Raw genomic sequence first — 21,297 nt, 5'->3', positions numbered from 1 at the left:
CTTGAAAACCTCAAAGTCGTTGTCTCTAGCTGTCTCCTCGGCTGCTAACATTCCTTCCTCCAGACTCGGTGGTGACGAGGTTGTCGTGAATATTTTCTCGTCGATGGAACTATGGGTGGCTGACATCGTGCAATTCTTCGATCCTAAAGGAATCGAGATGACACGGTCTAGATACCTTTCCACTTACCAAACTCCTGGGAATATCTTCTTTATGATACAGATGTCAGGCACAGACGATCCCACTGACTGTTTCCACTTTTGATAGGCATGGTTTGCTTGAGTGTAAGTTTGTGTAGCGTCAGCTATGGATGATTAAACTGCCGGTAACTGGAAAGGGGTGGAGTAGTGAGTGATAAGCGAACCCCTTTTCGCGCCGCGCTTAAGGCTGACCTTGAGATATTGATGTGACGGAGGACTCCAGCTCTACTTTTAAAGACTGCATGGAGATCGGAGAGTTTATATATCGATGATACTTCAATGTTCCACAAGCGATCGTACTTTTCAAGTGCTGTCGATATAGACGCAAAATATCGCTCCCTCAAGCGAGCACATCGCTTCTGAAACTTCGAAAATATGAATAGCTCTTCTTTTGGAGGCTCTTTCTCAACATGCAGATCAAAACCATCTTGTGGGTCAAAGTTCTAGAAAACTTGAGTTGAGAGCCGTGCGATGTGGAATGTTTTCAAGTTTCCGTCGGGAGCTGTTTCCGATGAAAATAAGCGAGATTTCCCCTGATTTCTCTCATCTACCCCACCTTTGTTACCTGACTCGTTGTTGTAGACCAATATCGATCATGGTATTCTCAGCGCGCTCGACATGGATATAGAGTGCTGTGGAGCAGTCGGAAATCTGACTTTGTCGCTCACTAGAGTTGGGCGATTCTTATCAGCTGTGAGCTGATGCTGCCGACAATACTTCGTGGTTTGAAAGGTGGGAGAGGAAGAGTTTGATATATCCTCAATCCGTGATACTCGTTCGTTTTGTGTGTGTTACTCAAGTCCAGGATTTTCTAAACGAATACTTTCGCAATGGCTTCGCTTCAGAAGGGTTCGCCGCTTGATACGCTTCTAGAAATTGGAAGAACAAGCTCTGTACTGTCACCTGGGACAATTGGTCTATTTCTAACTCTTTTACTTTGGACTCTTTATGTAAGCACTCTGTGATCATCATTTCAGCAAGTTAATAAATCATAGAAACAAGCAACACAAGCACAAGTACCAAAGATTGCAAAGACTCCAGAAGCACCAGATACGCTTCCATTTGTAGGAAATCTCATGTCATTAGGAGGTCGACTCAACGAGAATGACTGCACCATCTACTCTCGATGGTCGAAGAAGCTCGGCAACGACATCTTCCAGATGCGTCTTGGTAGCGAACGAGCTCTTGTGGTCAACACATTTGCCAAGATCAAAGATCTCTGGGTTGGCCATTCCAACTATTTGATCGATAAGCCACAGCAACATGGCTTTGCCAAACTTCTAGAGTACGATTTATCTGGAGCAAACATGACAGAACCGATTCGTCGCTGCCGAAAAGCGGCCACCAGAGCTCTAGGCAAGCCACTTTGACCAACATACTACCACCTCCTAGAACCTTCGTCTGTGAGGCTAACGAAGGAACTTTTAACCAAAAGACAAACTCATCTAGACATCTACCCATACCTTCGCCAAATCGTCTTCGACCTAGCACTCTCGCTTACGTACGGCACCGTCTCCTCTGGCGTCGATGACGAATTCACTGACGCTCTTGTCGCATCCATAAATCAGATATCCTACTTTAGAGCCTCAACCCAAAGATTCCGTGACTACGTTCCCATGCTCCGACTCCTGGTCCCCAGCTTTGCAAGCGGGAATCTCGTTGCGTCTGCAGAAAAGGAACGCCAGAAGAGACTCGACGTTATCTATGCCGCGTTGAAGGAAAGGACCGCAGCCGGCGAACAGGCTGATTGCATTGTCAATGGGCTTGTGAAAGATAACCTCTCTGAAGGCGAGATTCACAGGACCTGTAAAGCGTTGCTTCAGGCTGCTCCGGACTCCACTGCGTCTTCTGTGTATCTTGTGATAGGCTGGTTTTCCACTCCTGAAGGGCGAGAATTCCAGGATTTGCTGTACAAGGAGATTTTAAAGGTGTACGGAGGCGATAGAGATAAGGAGTGGAAAATGGCTTTCCGAGAAGAAAGTGTCGAGCTGCTCGTATCGCTGTATAAAGAGACCCTCAGATTCTGGACAACGACCCCCTTTGCAGTGCCAAGGACGACGGTCAAAGATGTCAATTATGCGGGAACGACTATTCCGAAAGGAACAACGATGATCATGAGTGCTCAACAAGCAAATCATGATGAGGCCTGGCACGGAGATGATGCAAAGACATTTAAACCTGCTAGGTTTGTGGGCAACCCAACCAGTCTGCCACATTTGACTTTTGGTGCTGGGGCCAGAATATGTCCTGCGGCTGCGCTGAGTAATAGGATCATTTAGTAAGTTGCCTGACCGTTTTTTTTTTTCATTTCAGAAAAGAGTGTTCGCTAATTCTTGAATGGTGCTCTTGTTATGCGATTGGTTCTTGCATTCAAGATCCAGGAAGGTGGGAAGGATGCGAGGAAAGCCAATACCGACATGTTATGGTTCTCGGACGAATATAAAAGCCTCGTTGCGATCCCGAGAAGATTCGATTGCTGTTTTGTGGCGAGAGGTGAGAGGTGGGTAGAAAGTAAAGTCTGAGGGAGGTCAAGTCAGAAGCTCGAAGGTCAAGAATTCAGGTTCATCAGCATGAGTGAGTAATGTCTTGATATGAGGCTGTCTCAAGAAGCTGCTTTCAAATATTACAGCACCTTTGATCTGGTCGACGTCAGTCACCGTTCAATGCAGTGATGGAAGAACACGACCTACTTAATTTGACAACTTGACCTTTCATCACCATTAAGCATGCTTTTCCAGTCCTCTGGATCCTTCCATACTCCTTACGATCGATCATGCTTTGTGCATCTCATCAAGAGTTATTCAATTCATTCACAACCAGATCCTGCAACGGCCATGAAATCCAATTCTCCCACTCCTTCCCAAGGACACCATGTATGCTCTTCAGCAACCGCCGAGACATACCTCGCATACACCAAAAGTCGTCCACTTGGCCGAGGAGGAGACAGTAGTGTGCGAGTACGATCAGTGCCTCTGGTTGTCGCAGATTAATCATCGCAATAAAGACTTCTGATGCCATAATGGGCCATCTTAGGACCAGCCCAACAGCATCAACGTCCTTGCCACCGTAAAGAATCATGAGATATGCATCTTTCAACATCCGAAGAGATTCTTTTAAATCTTTTATCTGACTCTGGGTGAATGCGACTAAAGATGTTTTTGATTGCTTTGGGTCCCAGAGTCGTTCAAGATCGTCGAATTTGGCAGAACATTCCACAAGATCTTCTGCTTCCTCTTGAAGTTCATACTCAAGTGTAATTAGCATACACGCCAGTCCACCATCTATAAGCCAATGCCGGGAGACTTCAAGGAGAGGAATTATACCTCGCAAAAGATTGACCCATGCTATATGAGCATGCGTACCTTCGACTGCAGATTCTATAAAGAATAAATCTGCAGAATAGTCCAAAGAAACCCACGAAAAGATGGCTACGAATGTCGAAAAGGCAAAGCAGGCCTCGCAATTCTGACGAGTGACATTTGACATCGCTTGTCGATAAGTGTTGATAGCTTTGTCATAATGGCATGCTGCTGCAGCACGCATGATCTTCTTTTCCTCTGGTCGCTGGACCGAAAGGTGTAATGCAGAGAATGCGAGAAGGCCATGGAGCAAGAAGTCGTGCGAAAATGCTATTTGTGGTATGGTACACTGCCACATCTGCCGTGCTTCTGACCTCGGACTCAGATTTTGGCTGGTGACTGTGATGAAGAAATGGAATAGCTCTAAATCTCGCTTGTTGAATGTGGCAAGGGAACGATCTTGGGAGGGTCGGCCAAGGAAGTTGTGCAATACTCCTTGACTCGTGACAACGAAGTTCGGGGAAGTCGGAGTCGATTCTCCACTTGCGCTTAAGGACTTGTTCAACGCCCTTATTTTTGGTGGAAGGTATACGCAATGTGACGAGCGACTGAAACAATTCAAACAAGCTGGTTTTGCTTCATCGCACTGGAACAGCGTCAGTGTGGGCTTGAATTTTGCCCGCTTCTACTTTCTCGGGGGATTGAAGTCTCTGATTGGCGCGCCGTGGGACTGGATGGTGCAAGATCATGCAGACAATATCAAGCTCGTACCTTTATTCTCTTTCTTTTACATTCAGAGCATCCGTTTCGAGTCTTATGATGCGGCTTCCTTCGTTGAATCATCAATTGTTCCATGTTACGAATCGTGCATATGCAGTACCAGCCAATTGAGTTACACAGAAATGAAACCCGCCACCAAATAAAGCATTGGGAAAACTTTTGGATGGGCCCAGATGGACACTTATAGAATGTACGAAAGCAAACGAAATACGTATACGAAGAGCGGTCTGCACAGAAGCCCCGATAACTGCGCCACATAAGCTGACGGTTCGAGGAGCGAACACGCTTAGGTCGACTGGGTTGAAAGATAGGCAACAATATGTGTAAGCAGCAAGGGAGGGTAGCGGTGAACATCGCCAAATCAAGAAGCAGGAACCGTGATTCTACACAGGAATCAGGGCGACTGCGTTTGTTGAAATTAAGTAAAGCCATAATTCCAGGCATTCCAACACTAGAGATACGGTTCAATAATATCTCCTTCTCGCTCAACTATGATTAGAAATCATTAAGTTACGATCCTGCTAAGAAGTCTTTTCTCTCTGTGCTGCAGGTCAGATTAGACTTTAAGGTTTTTTCTCCGATTTCGATCTGCGTATGGCGCAGGGATGTACACACACGTGGGAAACTTACCACAGGTATCAAGGCCGGGACTTATCAAGAGCGGCAGTTACTAATTAACGCATACCTTAGTAAGACTGGTTATCTTGCTTCAATTTCCTCTACCCATCGTCCTCTACCAATAGAAGACTGTATCCACCCTCTCACCTGCACATTTCATCAGAAATTATTTCCCTCTGGCTCTTTGCGGCAGGTAGCATCTCTAAGTTTCGGACCTTCTTTGCTCGCGAAATCATGACTACCCTGGAGCGTATCTCTATCATAGTTCACCCCATGATAGTGTCGAAACATTCCATGGACATGAGCGACAATAAGTATAAGTCCATAGACCTGGAAGTTGTGGGCCATCACTTAAAAGTCCCAAAATCTCAGCTTTAATTACCCTGTCACAAGAAGAACACCGCACATTACTCTTTAATCTGTCGAGCAACAAACTATTTCAGCATGACTACCACATGCGCAGGTAACTCAGATCTGAACAGAGAGAGAACCTAAAGTTCAAGCTAATCTCTGATCAGCAACCCAACCCCACAACGGGAAGAAGTCAGTTTGGGATTTTTGCCCTTCGAAACCTGCCGCGTATCTATTTGTAGTCCTATTCGCTCTCACTACACTTGGACACTTGGTTCAAACCATCTACCACAGAAAGCCATATTGCTTTGTTCTTGTTATATCAGGTCTTTTACAGGTAGCGACCTTCGTCTTCAGGCTCATCAGCATAGAACATCCATCCAGCAGTGGTGCATATGCAGCATACTTTGTACTGATGGTATATTCCTAGCATGTCCGAGATAACAAACCATGCGCTGAAAAAGAATAGATTGCTCCTCTCTTTACAAATGCAGTGGTGTATATGGTGATGGGCAGAATGACTTGGAATTTCATCCCTGATGCGAAGTTGTACAATGTCACCGCGTGGAGATTCGGAACTTTGTTTGTCATCCTTGATATATTGTGCGTTCGGAACCTCTCTCAACATCAGAAACACTAATTGCAGTAGCGCGTTGTTCGTTCAATTATCGGGAGCCTCTTCTGCAGCCGGAGACAACAAAACCGATGCGCAAATTTTGAAGGGTCAGTTGCCCTAGAGCCAAATTGATAGAACTAACCGATCTCGTAGGCCTCCACATTTATATGGGTGGAGTTGCACTTCAGCAGATATTTATCTTCATCATCTTGTTCTTCGCCATAAAATTCCACCGACTTGTGCTACAGCAAACACGCGATGGAGCGGAGGGCATGCAGAAGGCCTTGATGCTACTGCAGATTTTATATGCTATCTTGGCATTGATCACCGTAAGTAATTCATCCTTGATATACACGCTCCAACTAAACTTGTTGCGTAGGTCAGAATCATTTTTCGACTTTTGGAATATGCAAATGGACTAAACAGCAGTATTCCGCAGCATGAAGTATGGCAATACTGCTTTGATAGTGCATTGATGTTCCTAGCACTTGTTCTGTTCAATATAGTTCATCCTGGTCGAATCATGTCGGGAAAGGAAAGCAATATCCCAAGTCGAAAGGAGAGAAAGTTGAAGGGACTCTGCAACAAGCCTGGGATCGGGAGATCCAGAGAAGATATCGTTCTTCAAGATACTTGACTCAAGTAGTTGGGGCATGGCAAAATGTATCAGTTTCAGATACCAGCTTCTTCACAGGAGTGAGCATGGATGGATAGTAAGATATGGAGGCTGGAACACAGTTAAAGAAAGGAAGAAGATCAGAGCAGTGAGATGTATTTGTAAATGGCTTTATTTTCAACATCATCGAACGAGCAGACTACAGTGTACCCCCTAATCATATGTTAGTTTCTTGCCACTCGATTATTCTATTTTGACTTGAAGAGGGGAGAACTTATGCCGCTTTAAAGTACTGAATCAGGGACGGACTTCGAATCTTGATACAAATTCTGCTTTTGCACTCTCTTCAAATTAAAGCAGCATGCCTCCATACTTTTGGCAAGCTAAAATATGATCAGGGGGTGCATTGTAGAGGTCACCCAGTTTGCGTGTTTAAAAGGGAACCGATAACCACATGTTTTTGGGATGAATCAAACCTCTAGGGAACTGTTCGTTGAGTACTTCATTCATATTGATGAACTAAAATCTTTGTAGGGTCAAGAGTCTCGAACTTTTTACACTATATAACGTCCAGAATGTCGCGCAGCACAGCTCTGCGCGCGCTCCATGCAAACATAACTGAGGGTGAGATGATTGAAGTTCACGTCATCTGTCGCACCAGATTGTGACTTTCGTGACTATGAGACATTCGAAACGACGTGCAGCTCTCAATAATTCCGTGAATACTCCTACGTTTGTGATGTCAAAGTCATTTAGATTAGTCTTATGCCAAACGCAGTAGAAAGCTCAAGCTGTTCGTGTCCTGCTACGAAAAGGTTGAGCTTGCACGAGACGTGATTTCTGCTCACTGCCCAGCAGACCCATCAAACCATTATTCCTCACAGCGTCCCTCTTTGTCACGACAAGGAAGCAAGGGTTATGGCAGGTCACTACGTGTGGCAGGTCAGTCAGTGACACTCCCGGAGGGAGTGGCCTGTGCGTAGCATAAGAAGGCCACGACCAGAGGTCAGGGGGACACGATTAACTCGTGACACCACGACAAAAATCAACCGAGCCTTTTTCTTTTTTTGAATTACTAAAATTTGAGAGTACCACCCCCTTATTGCGCAACTACAGTGCTCTAAATAATAAATCTAAATTAGTAACTTTATAAACGAACCTCATTCAAGTTAATTTATCTACTTTTTTAAAGGGGGCAGCCTTAATTGCGAAGTTGAGAGCTTATAAGGCTGCCACGCTTAAAAATGAAAGGCTGGAGGGGAAGTATTGATGCCTGAGGCTACAACAAAAGTGGTAAAATGCTCTGGCAGCCTTATAAGCTCTCACTCTCACTACACTTTCTACACTCTTTCAAATAAGTGATGCATTTACTAATTCAAGGGGCCTCTACAAAGTTACTAATTTAGATATTTAATTTAAAGCGTTGTGGTTGCGCAATAAAAGAGTGGTCATTCTTAGATTTTCATGATTCAAAAAAAAAAAAGTTTGGTTGGTTTTGCCGTGGTGTCACGAGTTATGCAATCTGCTGTAATAATTATTATTACGAAATAAATTTTATTGCGATAATATTAAAACCGTTTTCTGCCTATGCAATATTAAGACTATTTAATCATCCGACACCCGGTCTAACTCTCCATAGGTGTTGGGGACGACCACCCCTTGCATGGCCTGATGCCAATCGTCCTCGACCTCTTTCTGCACCTTGGCAAACTCCACAATTGTATGTTCTAACGTCTCGGCCACAAACTTTGCATCTTCTTGCAAAGCCTATATTGCTTTTTGTATTTGTTGGTAATACTTAACTTCCAACTTAAGCTAACTATTTTTTTTCGTTAGCTCATAGATCTTTTCGAATAGGCCCGGGATCATCGCCTTTTTTAATGCTTGTAAACGCTCGGGAGTTGTTTCGAGAGTTATTATTTTGCTTTAATAGCGTTTAATCTCGAGATCGACAATAATAGATGCTATTAGCTTATTTGCTTTCTTGCTTTGCTTTGAAGATTGAGTGATTAGGTGCATATTTTCGGATTTTAGGGCTGATAGTATAATATGAGGTGGTCTTTGGTGAAATTGGATGAGATACCTGGGTTGGGGCTAGAAGTAAAGTAAAACCCCAAATTTTTATGCTGAGGGATTGCATTTAAAATTCCCGGAGCTTAATCAGTCCTATATTCCATATCCTTTAAAGAAAACTGCCTATTTTTGGCAAAGAGCGCCGCTAATCTAGTAACGAAAATATACTTTTAACAAGGTATTCGGCAAGATATTAATCACAAAAGCAAATTACGCATTTGAAAATGTGTTTAATATAGATATACATCTTTTTCCGATTTCCCTATCAGGCTACGTGTTGGAATATTCTGTCTATAGACAGCTCAATTTCAAATTTCAGTGCTCGGCAGCTTTGGATGAGGCCTTCGGCGTCCTGGGCTTTCTTGGCTTTCTGGCTTGTCTCTGCTTCTTGCCTTGCCCAATTCCACCCGATCTATCCTGCGAGTGATGGGCGATAGAGAATGGGCATGACGATGACAAGTGCAGAAGAGCTTGGGCTTCCTGTCTCACTCTTTAATGGAGAAGTGAGGAAGGCTCGTCAACCAGTGTATGAGAGGACGGACTTCCTGGCGGACTCTTTTCACCCCGAATCCAGGAAGGCTCGCCTTGCTTCGCCGCGAGTTGGGCGCTCTCCTTCATAGATTCGATTACATCCTGATGGTGCTCGATCTCCTAACGAAACATCTCGTTCAATGTGAGGATCGTTTCTAACTCGGATTTGATCCCGCCCAACACCTCGCATACAGATTGATAGGCTCTAGCACATTTATTGTACCTATGTTGTTCTAGCTGTAGAAGCCAAAGCATGCTAAATTCATTGCTAATCCCTAATGGCGACTAAGCTGCTGCAAAGCGCCAAGGTTGCCGCGTTTCCACTCTTCAGAGCGTCTTCCACGGTGGGGCAATGCGGACTTGATCACAATTTGACACCAGCGAAGTGCTGCTTTATCCTTCCTTTGCTTTCCCCTTCCTTCATCAGAAAGGAAATGGGTGCGAGAACGCACAGCCGACCTCAACACCAATGGATTGTGTTACCATTCAGCTGGGAGAGGAAGTCTTGAACTGGCATAGATCGATTTGAGCTGGCCGACTTATATATGATCCACGTTGCAAATGAAGGCTGCGCTGTTTCCATTTCATCTCTCCCACTGCTTATTCCTCTCCTCCTTTACTACAATGAATGGGGATGGCTATTCTAAGCGACCAGCTCCTCGCCAAGACTATCCCCGTGAAAATGGCCCTTCCGATACTGGCTGGGTAGACGGAACCATTCATGGAGGACATGCTAGATATCGATACACACAGCAGCAGCAGTTCGAAGGCCCTCACTACCCCGCCGGTCGATCCATGCAGAGCAATGGGCAGTATGGGTCCCGTGGGAGACCTGCTTCCCAGCCTTATTCACAGAGTCACGGACGGAACCCGTCACGAACTGCGGAGGCTCTAGGTAGCCCCTTTGATAGCTTCAGGTCTCCTAACACACGCTAGCCCCACACCTCAGCCTAACCGTCCCGCCATCGACAACTTGCATTCACCTCTTCGGATCTGAAATCATACACCCTGCCCACAAAAGCCTCTACAACAAGCAATTATTCCTGCAATTGTCCTACTAAGACAACCCCCTCCACTTCATATTACTCTTTGCAATCAACTACCGAGTCTTGTAACGATACACACTCCCGACCATTAGGCTTTAACAATATTCTCGACTACCTTTGCCGCGGACACAGCGATATGCCGACTGGGCTTCGCGCGGCTTCACCTTCCGTCGATTCGGGCATTGCACTCCGAAAGTTCAAGAGAGAAATTGGAGAGAAGGAAGAAGATTGGGCATTGACAGATGCAACAGCAACTTGGGTCTTAAGCTTGATCGATAAAGGCCACATACGGCAGACATCTCTGCTTTCTCTCTCCGTGCAAACTTTATCATTTCGAATTGCTGAGTAATGCTTTTAACGTCATCATCCTTCTCTCTGTTGAAAAATGGTTGAGGGCATTCTTCCATGGCTGTTGCATGAAGAATTAGCATTGGATTAATCCGAAATACCTATAGGGATACTCGCCATAGGGTTTTGAGAAAGAGTTTAACAGATAAAAGGTATCGATGTAGTGCTACCTGAGGTCAGCCTTTACTTTTACTTGGGCTAGGTTGGACTTACGAGGATACTATTTTCTAGCTGTGAGGCAAAGACGTCGGTTTTGTGGAGTTCCTTCGAGCAATGTGCTACATTTGGAAATGTGTATAAGTGAAGATGGGAGGTCGTTGGAAGTTGCAGAAGAGAATACAACCCGTATTTTATTCAAAATAAATTAGACCACTTCTCTAAGTCCATGTTTCACTCCAGTCGAGCAAGCCTGACAGGGACCTGGGTTTGTAACGACCAAATGGCAATTAAAAACGATGCACCTTTCTTTGCCACCACGTACCTTGACTCTCGGTCTGGGTAGACAAGCGGAACTTGGAAGGGATAAGCGAAGGAGAGAAACGACCGCCTTTGCTTGTGAAAGAGGTGTTGGTATGGCGTGATCTTGAGCATGCATGGGGATGCATTGAAAAGAGTCGGGGAACGTACAGTTCTGGTGTCAAGTTTAAGCTGTTGTATTGGAGAAAAGAGTCGCTGAGCTTCGATGAGAAGCGGCGCTCAGCCCCTGGATCACTTCTTGGACCTCTTTGAACGCTTCGTCTCTCGCCTCGACTTCGATATCCCTTGAGGCTTCGCGCCCTTGACTGCTATTAACTTCTTCTTGGACGATGCGTGGCTGCGAGGGCTTGAAGGACTCGGCTTGCGTATGTTTGAAGGATATCGTGATGGAGGTGTATAAGGCGGAGCTGGTTCACCTCGTTTTGGGAGTATGCCAAATTGAGGTAGATGGCCGGCAATTCTTCGACTTTCTCGCTCCTTCTGGTATACTTTGGCTTGTCTCCTGCGAGGCTTCGGTACTTGCGCAGCACTATTGTCGGGCTTTGACTTATCCGGTTGGATGGAAAAAGGCTCTCCAATCGATATTGGCTTTGCGGCGTTCGATCTTTTAAGCTTGCTTACTTGGCGCGAGGATCGGCACGACCCACGCGAACGGCGTGAGGGAATTCTCGAAGTCTAGCCTGGAACACAAAAGAAAAAACTGGTTGGTGGCAGATGGAATTTTTTTCGTACTCGGACTTTGTCCGAATGATAGGTAATGGTGGAAAGGGGAATTGTGGAGCCGGAGCTGAAAGAATGGTTGAGCTGACAGTCAACTGCAGCGCATATGCATGGGAAACTAGCTATTGAATAGGCTCGCGGGTCGCGGGTCGGGGAAGAAAGGTGCCATAACCGGGCCGTCCGTCTTGCGCTAGAAGTGTCGAAGGATTTGAAGACTACTGCACTCGTGGTTCTGGAAAAGGATGGTATTCGAGATTTGAGTTGAGACATCGAAGCTATTGAGACAGCTGTCCGTACTGTCTATGTAGCGTAGTTGTCTGATCAGACAAAAATATACTTTCGCATATGCATCGATATTTGTAAGCATTCCGTACCAGACTTCCATCGCAGCGGTAACGAATAAATCCACGTGTTTGGTTCGGGGCAATATCTGCTGCGTCGTAAGATCTCACATCATCTTATCTCTCTATCATATCGAGCCGTTCGTATCTATCTATCTCAACGGAAACAGCGAATCAGAACCCCGTTCTAGCGAGAAGAGGGAGTTTATCCAGATATGTTTGTATGTTTGTACTTCCCATGAAGGGTGTTCATCTCTATTATAAATCTTATATATATACGCACGCTTTTCTATATACAAAATCATCGCCCGCCAAATCAATCAAGAAGCATGCATTTCATCAAGTCATGGCTCGCTCAAATATAAATATAGCAAAACGGCCCAGCAAGCGTACTCATCGCATCCTTGATCTGGATATCCACCGCGTTAACCCCCAGCGAAATGGTATCGGTCAAGGTCCCGTTCCTGCTGGGCGGACTGTTGTTCAGTGTGATGGTGCCCGCGATGGCGTTTTGGCGGTTCTTCAGGTCTTGGTTTTGCCAGATCCACCAGGTTCGGTCGATTTGCGCGTGGTGCAGGAAGAAGGCTGGGTCGCCGGGTGAGGTGAAGATGTCTCCGCCGGGGTCGCCGCCGATTGTGAACTTTTGGGGTGTTAGTTTTTTGTTTTGATGAAATAGAGAGCGAAGAGCTTGGCAATCCTGAGAGATGGAAGAGGGAAAGCTTACATGTCCTGCAGTGTGTACACCGTAGAAGCCCACAGAGAAATCGCCTTGCATTGTGGTTTGGAAAGATGCAATGTCGGTGTTTTGGGTGATGAGGTCGGTGGAGTTCTGGTCGGTGCTCCATTGTGAAGATACCCAGACGGAGACGTCGCGTTTGAGGCACCGAGGGTTATACGCTGAGCCTGCGCCTGTTGATACAACTTCAGGTTCTGCAAGAGTTGGAGCGACAGGGCCGAGGTTGACGGTCATGCTGGAAGAGAACTATAAGTACTGTGCTGAAGTGAGGATTTTGAAGAAGGGACTTACTTTTTGAATGGTCCGGTCTCAACACAACCACCACCTTGTCCTGGTGGAATGCAGTTCAACAGAGTGGGGAGAGCTTCAGTGCAGTTGTGTGCCTCATAGACACCATTGCCGGACATCGAATTGGCGGATCCATCGAAGACTGGTGAGTTGACTGGATCAAGAGCAGTCTTGCCCCAGTTCCAGTATGGTTGGTAGCCAGTGTAGCCGCACTCATTCCTGAGAGCTTGCTCATATGTCCAAGTGAAGTATCTGTGCCATGAAAGGAAATTCGTCTAGAGTGTGTCAGTATATCACACTAGGTTTGCGATCAGAGGTCAGAACGTACGGTTCCGTGGATGATCAGGGTTTGATTGATGTGAGTCCAGACGAAATCGTCATATCTGAGTAACAAGTCAGTACGAGAAGATTAGAATTTAAACAGTTCGTAGGGTAACGTCGTGTCCCAGAGGTCAGGGGCAGCAAGACTTGGTGCACATAGCGACAAACTAATACTGGAAATAGCCTGAATTGTCTTACCTCGTCTTGGCACCTGGAACAAGTGTCTGATTTGTCTTTGCTGGCTTGGACATCAAGCAGAGAACAGCATTGGTGTAAGCTTGTCTCTGGGAATTAGATAAGGTTGACCTTAATGATGATCAGCCCTGCAAGTTATGATAGGATTGATGACTTACCATTCTCTTCTCACAGCGACATTGGAAAGACTGCAGGTTCCTGCCTTTCCTTGCAGAGCGAGTTCGACCTCGTTTACAGCAAGGTTGAGCAGGCCCTGAGCGGCAAGAATGTCTGTTTGGATCGTGGAGGCGGGTGTGTACGCAGCTGCAGCAGAAGCCGCTATGACTGGCGCCCACACATTGAAGGATTGGAAACGCATCTTTCAACAGGAAAACCCTTACGTCGGGGAATTAAACCGTTGATATTCTTGTTAATCTGAAACGTAAATTTGAGAAGATTGTTGTGCCGTCTACTACTCCTGAGAAGTGCATGCAGGACAGAAGAACGTCCAGTATTTGAACCTCGTTCCTCCCCGGTCAACCTGTCGATATCAGAGAGGCGTGCCTGAAGGCTGCCGGATATTACTGCCATGCAGCGTTGGTCCTCGTAATACTATGGGGAATATTGGTGGACATCCAATCCACCTTCGAGCCAATAGTTCGGGACGGGACGGGCGTCGACTCCCACGAGTGAGAGAAGTCGAAGGAAGGCGAAAGGAAGGTGTGTCAAGGGTGAGGGAAGGGTCTGATTGATTCACGCGGTTGGATCGGGGGCCTTGATGTTGTGCTTCTAGCCATCTCGAGTAATACGGGTCCATCAGTTGTTCGGGGGCTGCCAATACCTGGTGAACATGGGTAAGCGAGCCGTGGGCCATGCAGAAGCCCTAACCCGTTGAGCCGGAATGAATGTAACTCTAGAGACGAAAGCATTCGAAGCACACTCCTTCTCGTCCTGCTAATTATCGACGGGGCGTTGTACAATTCAAATCTAGGCCTAAAGCCACTGGATATGTCAATGATCGGCAATTACAAAACGCAGTCAACCTGCTAATGTTCTCCGGTTTTCTTGGGATCAAGCGAAGTCGTCTCCCGCAAATCAGACGAAAGGGGACGGACGTGGCGTCAATGGGCCCCGGAGCTTTCCACTGGATTGCCCCCTAAGAACAGACACCCGGTTAGCTTGACAGCGGGCGGGACTACTGTAAAATACACTTTCTCCGACTTGAGGTTTAGGGTTAAAGTAGCTGCTGAGGTGGTGAAGGGAGGTTTTCACAGCTTGAGGAGTCCTCCCAAGATGTTGCAGAAGACTTCACTCTCGAGTCTCGACATCTTGTCGACTGCCTCGCTAGACCAGCATCTGGACCACATGGCATTGTCAGGGTCAATGAAACATTACCTGACGATAAGATTCAATTCAGGGACAGCGACAGTGCGATAATGGGATGTACTTACCCAGGTGTGTTTGAGGCGGTGCAATAGTCCAGCCGAGTAAGCCTGTCGTGATTGGCGCGTTAATCTGGCAGATTGCGGCCGAAGTTCCGGGTCCACGCGGATCTGTACCTTATTCTCACTTCAGCAAGAAAAGCCGTTGATCCCCAAACCTCGACCCCTTCCACCACGGCCACTAGAGCTCTTGGGGCAGGTACGGAGGTGTTTCCATGGGGTGATTGACGTCCCAGATATCCGAAGGACCTCGCAGCAACAACCATACTGTAAGTACCTAACCATGCTGGTCTGTTTGGGTCAGTCAGGTCTTTTCCCAGAGTCCCAGCAGATGCAGATGCAGATGCAGATGCAAACGCAAATGCTTCCATCCCAGCCATTCCAGCCCCTCCAGCCCCTCGAAGAGACACCTCGCTTAGGCCACACGTGGAACTGCGACAGGTACCTCGATCGATCCCAGATCATACTTACCTCCGTACAGTACTGTACAGTGGCACCATGCTACACCACGCCTGCGCCATTTCAAGCCAAGCGGAACTTGGTGGAGGAAGTGTACTTCCTTCCAGGTACTGCATCGACGGCCTGGCAAGTTTCAATGCAGCCAGTCCTGATCCTTCACCTGCTCCTCAATGCTGGCATTAACATTTCTCATCAGACCAGACATTGCAACATCGGGACCAACTCGCAGGATCTCGAAACTGTGGATTCGACCTGCTGCTGGCAATAACCGTGCTGTTTTCTGTGGATAGGTGGAACCGCCAGAACGGGCATGTCAAAAAGCCAAGACTGCTTAAACTTAAATCGAATCCTTCAAACTTTGTCCGTGGTGGGGCAGCTGAGATTCAGGAAGCAGAACCCTCTTTTGCACATCCCCCGATCTCCAGTCGTGCGGACCCACCTTCTCCGTCAAGATCCTTCTCAGAACAAAAGAAACATCGTCGAGGCGCGGGAAAGATGTTCTAGTGAACGGGAAAAACATATACCTTAAGCCAATGCCGACATGGAATAGATTGACAGAAAGGAGACGAACAAACGCCACGGAGTCGGTGGCTCATTTTCCGAATGAGTCTGAAGAACCGTGGGTGAATCGGTAAAAGCCCCTAGTAACTCGAGTCCTGGAATCGGAGAGCAAGGATCTGAACTTGAATGTTGATTGCGGCCACGAGTTCTTAATTTCATTCCATGCATTAGCGGTTTGCGAATTCTGTCACCCTTGAACTGAATTGACAGATGCGATAGGAGCAGAGTTATGGGGAACTGCTCGCTTGACTCGCTTCCGACCAAGCCGCTTCATCGTATCCGTACCGGAGCTGTTCAAGTGAACATTGCAGCAGACCATCGCTTGGAAGCCTCGGTAGCTAACGGGGTAGTGCCTTTCATCCTGTTTGTATTCGGCAAACTCCAAACCTGTGGCGCTATTGACTAGCCTTCCTGTGGACTCCTTGCATCACTATGTGCGATAGGTACCCTTTTCTGGGAAAGGTACCATCGTACCAGTTCCTGAATTGGTTGTCATCATGCACTTGCAGGAACTGGCGAGGAGGACCATCTGAAGCTTGCTATATTCCTCATACTATCCCTCACGGTTGCAGTGCTGATTCGGGTGCCAAGAATGCAAGTGACCTTCTTCCTCAGGAACATGTTCATCCCAGGCTCGTTCTTTCATCCCCTCGGTAGGCTCGGGTAGTATATAGAAACGACAGCCCCACAAAGTGACTTGTAGGGTTCTTCAGACGTTGAACGCAAGATCTCATCCGTGATCAACCTGTCAGGGTTTTACTTCTCACACGGTCCTCCCCTCCACCCTTATACATCTGGTCGATCGCAATCCTCAGTCTTGGTACACGATTAACGAGGGTTTTCAAAAGGAAAGATCAACCTACGCATGGACTTGTGAATATCCCATTATCAACGTCGATATGCCTTCGGTTTTCAGGTTGGATGATGTTGCAGAAACCTCGACAGATACATCGACGAACGCTCCTTCGATATTAGCTATCAATGGCTTCTTCTGTGGAATTACGGTGCTTGTGGTTGCAGCTAGAGTGTACGTTCGAGCGGTGATGTTGAAAACAATGGGCACAGATGATTATTTGATCACAGCAGCAACAGTAAGTGAAGACTTTTTGTTGTACTTACGCCAAGCGAAGTCAAATTTTGGAGCGAAGTCAAACCGCGGAATTGTCCGCGTACGGATCAGACTTTGACGCACTCACTTAGACATCATCAACTGCTCTGAAGCCCTCCTCCACAACACATCTTCAGAACAAGCTCAATTGCTTGTGCTTGAGTCAAATTTACTGATTCCTTCCTAGATATGCGGTGTCGGAGTTCTGATTTGCTTCATCGGAGAAACAAGCCACGGAGTAGGAATGCACATGTCGGCAATAAAACCAGCAGAGCTGGTCAAGATGCTCCATTGGCAATACTTCCACTCTTTAATCGTGACTGTCGGAATATCTCTCATCAAGTTATCTGTCGCTACGTTTTTGTTAAGGCTGGTGCCTGGCAAAGGATATAAGATATTTTTATACTGCATGATTGGTGAGTTTTGGCTAGATCGCTCTGAATGCACAAGCTGACAGTCATTTACAGCGTTTTTGGTTGCTTTTACATTATCTAGCGCTGGCGTAAGTGTCTCTACCATTTTCTCTACTGAAGAAAGGATCAAATGCTGCATATATTTTATCAAGGATTGGTCTAACGAGTGCTCAGACACTCATATTCTCTTGTATACCCATTCGAGCAAGCTGGGATGCAGCCGGCGAGCCCAACGCAAAATGCTTCAGCAATGCGACATTTACCGCAATCGGCATGTTCAACAGCTGTCAGTATTCCAAACACCTCTCTCACAACATTTCTGACCTGACTCATTCCAGGCGTAAACATCGTAACCGACGTCCTCTTTGCATCCCTCCCAATCCCCATGGTCTGGAACCTCCAAGTCAACATCCGCACCAGAATCTCCCTCATCGCCATCTTATCCCTCGGATACTTGTACGCCACCCCAAACCCCCCATCCCCCCTCTTTCCCTCTCTTCCACACTAACAAACCCCAAAGCGCCTGTGCCGCCTCGATCGTCAAAACCGTCATCCAATCCAACGTCCTCTCCAACCCAGACTCCACCCGCAACGACTCCTACTTCATCTGGAACAGCATCGAACTCTACGTCGGCATCCTGGCCGCCTCGCTGCCCTCGCTCCGCCCGCTCTTCCGCTCCATCCTCGAGACGACGCGGTCCCTGCGCACGCGCGGCATCACGTCCAGCGCCAATATGGGCGGCACGCGACATAAGTATTATATCCACGAGGATGGGATTGGGATGAATAGTCTGCAGAGCCAGAATAAGTTGGCGGGGGGAGGAGAGGCGAAGGCGCCGTACGATGTAAGGATTACGGGGGTGGAGAGCGGGAGTAATAAGAGCGAGGAGGAGATTGTGAAGGGGGATGGGGAGAGTAGTGAGGATGTGTGGCCGTTGCAGGGGATTAAGAAGACGGTCGATGTTACGGTTTCTTAGGGTGCGCGGTGGGGAAAAGTTGGGATGGGGATGGGATGTGTATTATGATTTATGGGAGTGTTTATTGTGTGTAAATAGGGTTTGGATGCGATTTGATACCAATATTTAAGTGTGGAGTTATATTTTTGCTGCCTTTCGGTCTTTCAAAGCGAATGAGTGTGAGATATGTTACGAATATTGGAATAGCTACCAAAGGAAGGTGAAGTGTCAAGGAGTCTTTGTCCCCAGCTAGAATAGCTCCGTCCCCATTTGTCGTTTGGCCACAAGTGTGGAGCTCAGTCACATCTCGGTGCTTCGATGTTGGTGCGCATTTCGCAATCCATCCACTCATTTCCAGGGTACTTGGTAATCGGAGGCCTTTTCGCATTTTCCCCCCTCGGTTCCTTCGTCGTTTTTCCAATACCATATCATGCTGTCTCGCCACCCCAACAACACAGTCTGCTTGCATACGTTCCAGTCTTCGGTCCAAGGACGTAGTTCCGGGAAGCGTCCTTTGAGGAACGGAAGCATGGTTTCGTGAAGGTAGGTCCGATCAAACTCGAGGTCACGCCTATTATCAAAATGCCCTCCCGGTACATCAAACTCTGCTTCAGCGACCCAATATTGGACCTGTTGTACCATGATGAGCTCTCGAAGGGCCTTGAGCCCTTCCACGGATCTCTGGATGAGTTTCGAAAAGTTCTTGTCTTTCAGGTAGCTTCCGCAGCCTGGCCTCACACCATCACTATCGTAATCCAGGGCAAGGTAGCGGAGTTTTGTCGTTTCTTCGTTGTTCAAAATGCTGAAGAAGAGTGGAGATACCTTGTAGAAATCCTCGTCCAGGTATAACGTGTCCAGACTAAAGTTGAAGCGAATCCTGGGATGGTACCAAACAGACCCGAAAGACAGCGGATAGAATAACAAAACAGCGTTTCTCGAGTCCTGGCAGACTTCCAGAGCAACAGGTGTTCGGGTGATAGTGTAGAAACATTTCTCCTTTTTGAGTTCTGGTGCCCCTGAATGCGTGGGGTTTGTTTCGCAGGAGTTGTAGAGAACAATCGACTCCGAATACGGCCGCCAAGGTGGACCTCCACAATCAAATTTGACCTCGACGACTCGCGGTGCAAGGCTCCACTTCCCTGTATAACACCAAAGTTAGTGTTTGCTTGATTCCACCATGAGGTTTTTAGAGAACAGAGAGCACTGAGGTTAGGAAACGCGGAGACTCACAAATCATCCTCTTGATTTCTTCAGGGAATCGTGGGAAACATGTAAACTTCCGGACCTCCCCTTCGGAATCTGCTTGATGTTGATTCATGAGAGCTCTTCAAGGCTAGGACTTGGATATGATGAAGGACGCACAGAAGAACACACAGAGGAACGCGACGAAAGATGGAAAGAAGAAGAACAGCTTCAGAAGAACAGAAGAAAGACATCTTTGTCGCGTCCTCACATGAAGAGACCCTTGGTCATCGCAGGCTGTCGTACAAACTGTCATAGGATCGATTCGCGATTTGGGCGTCTGCAGCTTCCCCTCGAGATCAAGGCAGCGACTCCTCAAAAAGCAAAAGAGGCGTGGATGCCTGATGCAAAAGCCCTTTTGTGGTGTTTCAGCAATTGCTATAATTCGATGCGTCGTTGTGATCATGTTGGTTCTATCCAGGTGCACAAAGCCATTCATCCTTCTTCATCTCCTCGGGCGTTGACATGTGTTCCAGGCTCCCTTCAGGCCTCAGGACGGGGCGTGCGCTCGGAGCTTTAGTAGGGTTTGCCCCTACCCGTCAAGTAGATACCCGCCCGGGATTTTGAAAGCTTCCGAGTAAGAGTGTCTCACTCGGAAAAAAGCTAATAGAATCCCAAAGGTCTCAAAGAAAGAATGGGGAGTACACGATATTTGTATAAAACCAAGAAAAAGGTAGCACACAATGTGTTGTAAAAACCTAGGTACACCCAAGAATGTACCTTATCCGCAAAAACTCAACACGGGTGTACCCGCCCGCTCTGTACCTATATACAACCTGGGTGTGGGGCGCACCCCGGCGACAAGTTTGCAAGAAATATGATGTATCTCTGTGCATGCACATGTACATCCGCCAATTCATCATCCCCGAATCGAACTTCTCAATTCCTCCGAGTCCCCCTTTTTTTTTTCTCCAATTCATCAATTAGCAACCTGTTCCGCGCCATCAAATGCACCTTCAGCACCATTATCGTCTCAAAACCACTTCCCTCCCAACGTCCCTACCATTTCCACTCAATCGGCTCGCATCCACCCAAAAGGGTGGTTCCCTGCAAAAGATCGCTCTTTAGCCAACGTCGATCGCACGCGAGAGTAATCGCTGATGCAGCTGTGCAGATGATTCGGCTAGAGTGACGAATTGCCGGGTCGGGCATCAAAGTCTCCTTTTTTACGTCAATGTGATCTGCGAGGAAATGGTGCAGGGGATGTTGAGCCGAGGGCTGGAAGTTTGCAGATGAAATCGAAAGGGGGTGATGATGTTGTATGTGAGGCATATCTGCGGTCATAACTGGAAGGAGAGAGTTTGAGGCTACAGAATGATGTCGATGAATCGGTTAGCTGCAATGACAGGTACGAAACAGAAGACAGAATTTCACGGAGTCAAATGGAACAATGTGTTAGAGACACAATCTCTCTTGCATTCTTTGTGCATGCTATGTAGGTACAATGAAGTAGGATCAGTTATCTTTTAGAGAGGGGAGATCCATCCAGTATCATCAATAATGTATCAGTATCTATTTCACAGGCCCTCGCCATGAAATGCAGCAATTTTTCGCATCTTGCATACGCCGCCCAATGCCACGCA

General features: G+C 47.0%; 6 protein-coding genes across 6 annotated transcripts; 3 read left to right on the top strand and 3 right to left on the bottom strand.

Annotated features, from left to right (window-relative positions):
• Positions 1 to 1,028: 1,028 nt before the first annotated feature.
• On the top strand, positions 1,029 to 2,477 carry LY89DRAFT_736256 (cytochrome P450; the record flags this gene model as incomplete). The annotated part of the gene is made up of 3 exons (XM_018220098.1): positions 1,029 to 1,148; positions 1,194 to 1,483; positions 1,634 to 2,477. The coding sequence occupies 3 exons, from the start codon at positions 1,029 to 1,031 to the stop codon at positions 2,475 to 2,477; spliced, it is 1,254 nt and encodes a 417-aa protein (XP_018068564.1).
• A 511-nt stretch (positions 2,478 to 2,988) lies between these two features.
• Positions 2,989 to 4,340, bottom strand: LY89DRAFT_589586 (uncharacterized protein; the record flags this gene model as incomplete). The annotated part of the gene is made up of 2 exons (XM_018209540.1): positions 2,989 to 4,143; positions 4,269 to 4,340. 2 exons carry the CDS (start codon positions 4,338 to 4,340, stop codon positions 2,989 to 2,991), a joined length of 1,227 nt encoding a protein of 408 aa, XP_018068563.1.
• Positions 4,341 to 5,339: 999 nt separating this feature from the next.
• Positions 5,340 to 6,499, top strand: LY89DRAFT_736254 (uncharacterized protein; the record flags this gene model as incomplete). Its single annotated transcript, XM_018220097.1, has 6 exons — positions 5,340 to 5,358; positions 5,414 to 5,664; positions 5,716 to 5,849; positions 5,896 to 5,969; positions 6,016 to 6,191; positions 6,242 to 6,499. 6 exons carry the CDS (start codon positions 5,340 to 5,342, stop codon positions 6,497 to 6,499), a joined length of 912 nt encoding a protein of 303 aa, XP_018068562.1.
• Positions 6,500 to 12,227: 5,728 nt separating this feature from the next.
• LY89DRAFT_686719 (tyrosinase) lies at positions 12,228 to 14,099 on the bottom strand. The gene is made up of 6 exons (XM_018215350.1): positions 13,713 to 14,099; positions 13,558 to 13,665; positions 13,367 to 13,421; positions 13,042 to 13,313; positions 12,739 to 12,985; positions 12,228 to 12,654 (listed from the first exon to the last, which is right to left on the bottom strand). The coding sequence occupies exons 1-6, from the start codon at positions 13,910 to 13,912 to the stop codon at positions 12,370 to 12,372; spliced, it is 1,167 nt and encodes a 388-aa protein (XP_018068561.1). The 5' UTR covers positions 13,913 to 14,099; the 3' UTR covers positions 12,228 to 12,369.
• Positions 14,100 to 17,164: 3,065 nt separating this feature from the next.
• Positions 17,165 to 18,524, top strand: LY89DRAFT_131990 (uncharacterized protein). Its single transcript, XM_018205246.1, has 5 exons — positions 17,165 to 17,519; positions 17,571 to 17,605; positions 17,691 to 17,802; positions 17,855 to 17,972; positions 18,037 to 18,524. The coding sequence occupies exons 1-5, from the start codon at positions 17,348 to 17,350 to the stop codon at positions 18,491 to 18,493; spliced, it is 894 nt and encodes a 297-aa protein (XP_018068560.1). The 5' UTR covers positions 17,165 to 17,347; the 3' UTR covers positions 18,494 to 18,524.
• Positions 18,525 to 18,561: 37 nt separating this feature from the next.
• On the bottom strand, positions 18,562 to 20,160 carry LY89DRAFT_132035 (uncharacterized protein). The gene is made up of 2 exons (XM_018205247.1): positions 19,703 to 20,160; positions 18,562 to 19,611 (listed from the first exon to the last, which is right to left on the bottom strand). The coding sequence occupies exons 1-2, from the start codon at positions 19,788 to 19,790 to the stop codon at positions 18,821 to 18,823; spliced, it is 879 nt and encodes a 292-aa protein (XP_018068559.1). The 5' UTR covers positions 19,791 to 20,160; the 3' UTR covers positions 18,562 to 18,820.
• Between the last annotated feature and the right edge of the window lie 1,137 nt (positions 20,161 to 21,297).

Source organism: Mollisia scopiformis, assembly GCF_001500285.1.
Source record: "Mollisia scopiformis unplaced genomic scaffold LY89scaffold_17, whole genome shotgun sequence".
Lineage (NCBI taxonomy): Eukaryota > Fungi > Ascomycota > Leotiomycetes > Helotiales > Mollisiaceae > Mollisia > Mollisia scopiformis.
The sequence above is the reverse complement of the archived record's forward strand: the minus strand, read 5'-3'. Positions and strand labels throughout refer to the sequence as shown.

Excerpts from the sequence above, each read along its gene's own strand:
- LY89DRAFT_686719 (XM_018215350.1), bottom strand. The coding sequence starts at position 13,912 with ATGCGTTTCCAATCCTTCAATGTGTGGGCGCCAGTCATAGCGGCTTCT. Across the intron at positions 13,422-13,557 it reads GTTCCAGGTGCCAAGACGAG|ATATGACGATTTCGTCTGGA; the intron begins GTAAGACAATTC and ends CTTGTTACTCAG. Across the intron at positions 12,986-13,041 it reads GAGACCGGACCATTCAAAAA|CATGACCGTCAACCTCGGCC; the intron begins GTAAGTCCCTTC and ends GTTCTCTTCCAG.
- LY89DRAFT_131990 (XM_018205246.1), top strand. The coding sequence starts at position 17,348 with ATGCACATGTCGGCAATAAAACCAGCAGAGCTGGTCAAGATGCTCCAT. Across the intron at positions 17,606-17,690 it reads TTACATTATCTAGCGCTGGC|ACACTCATATTCTCTTGTAT; the intron begins GTAAGTGTCTCT and ends ACGAGTGCTCAG. Across the intron at positions 17,803-17,854 it reads AATCGGCATGTTCAACAGCT|GCGTAAACATCGTAACCGAC; the intron begins GTCAGTATTCCA and ends GACTCATTCCAG.
- LY89DRAFT_132035 (XM_018205247.1), bottom strand. The coding sequence starts at position 19,790 with ATGAATCAACATCAAGCAGATTCCGAAGGGGAGGTCCGGAAGTTTACA. Across the intron at positions 19,612-19,702 it reads AGAAATCAAGAGGATGATTT|GGAAGTGGAGCCTTGCACCG; the intron begins GTGAGTCTCCGC and ends GGTGTTATACAG.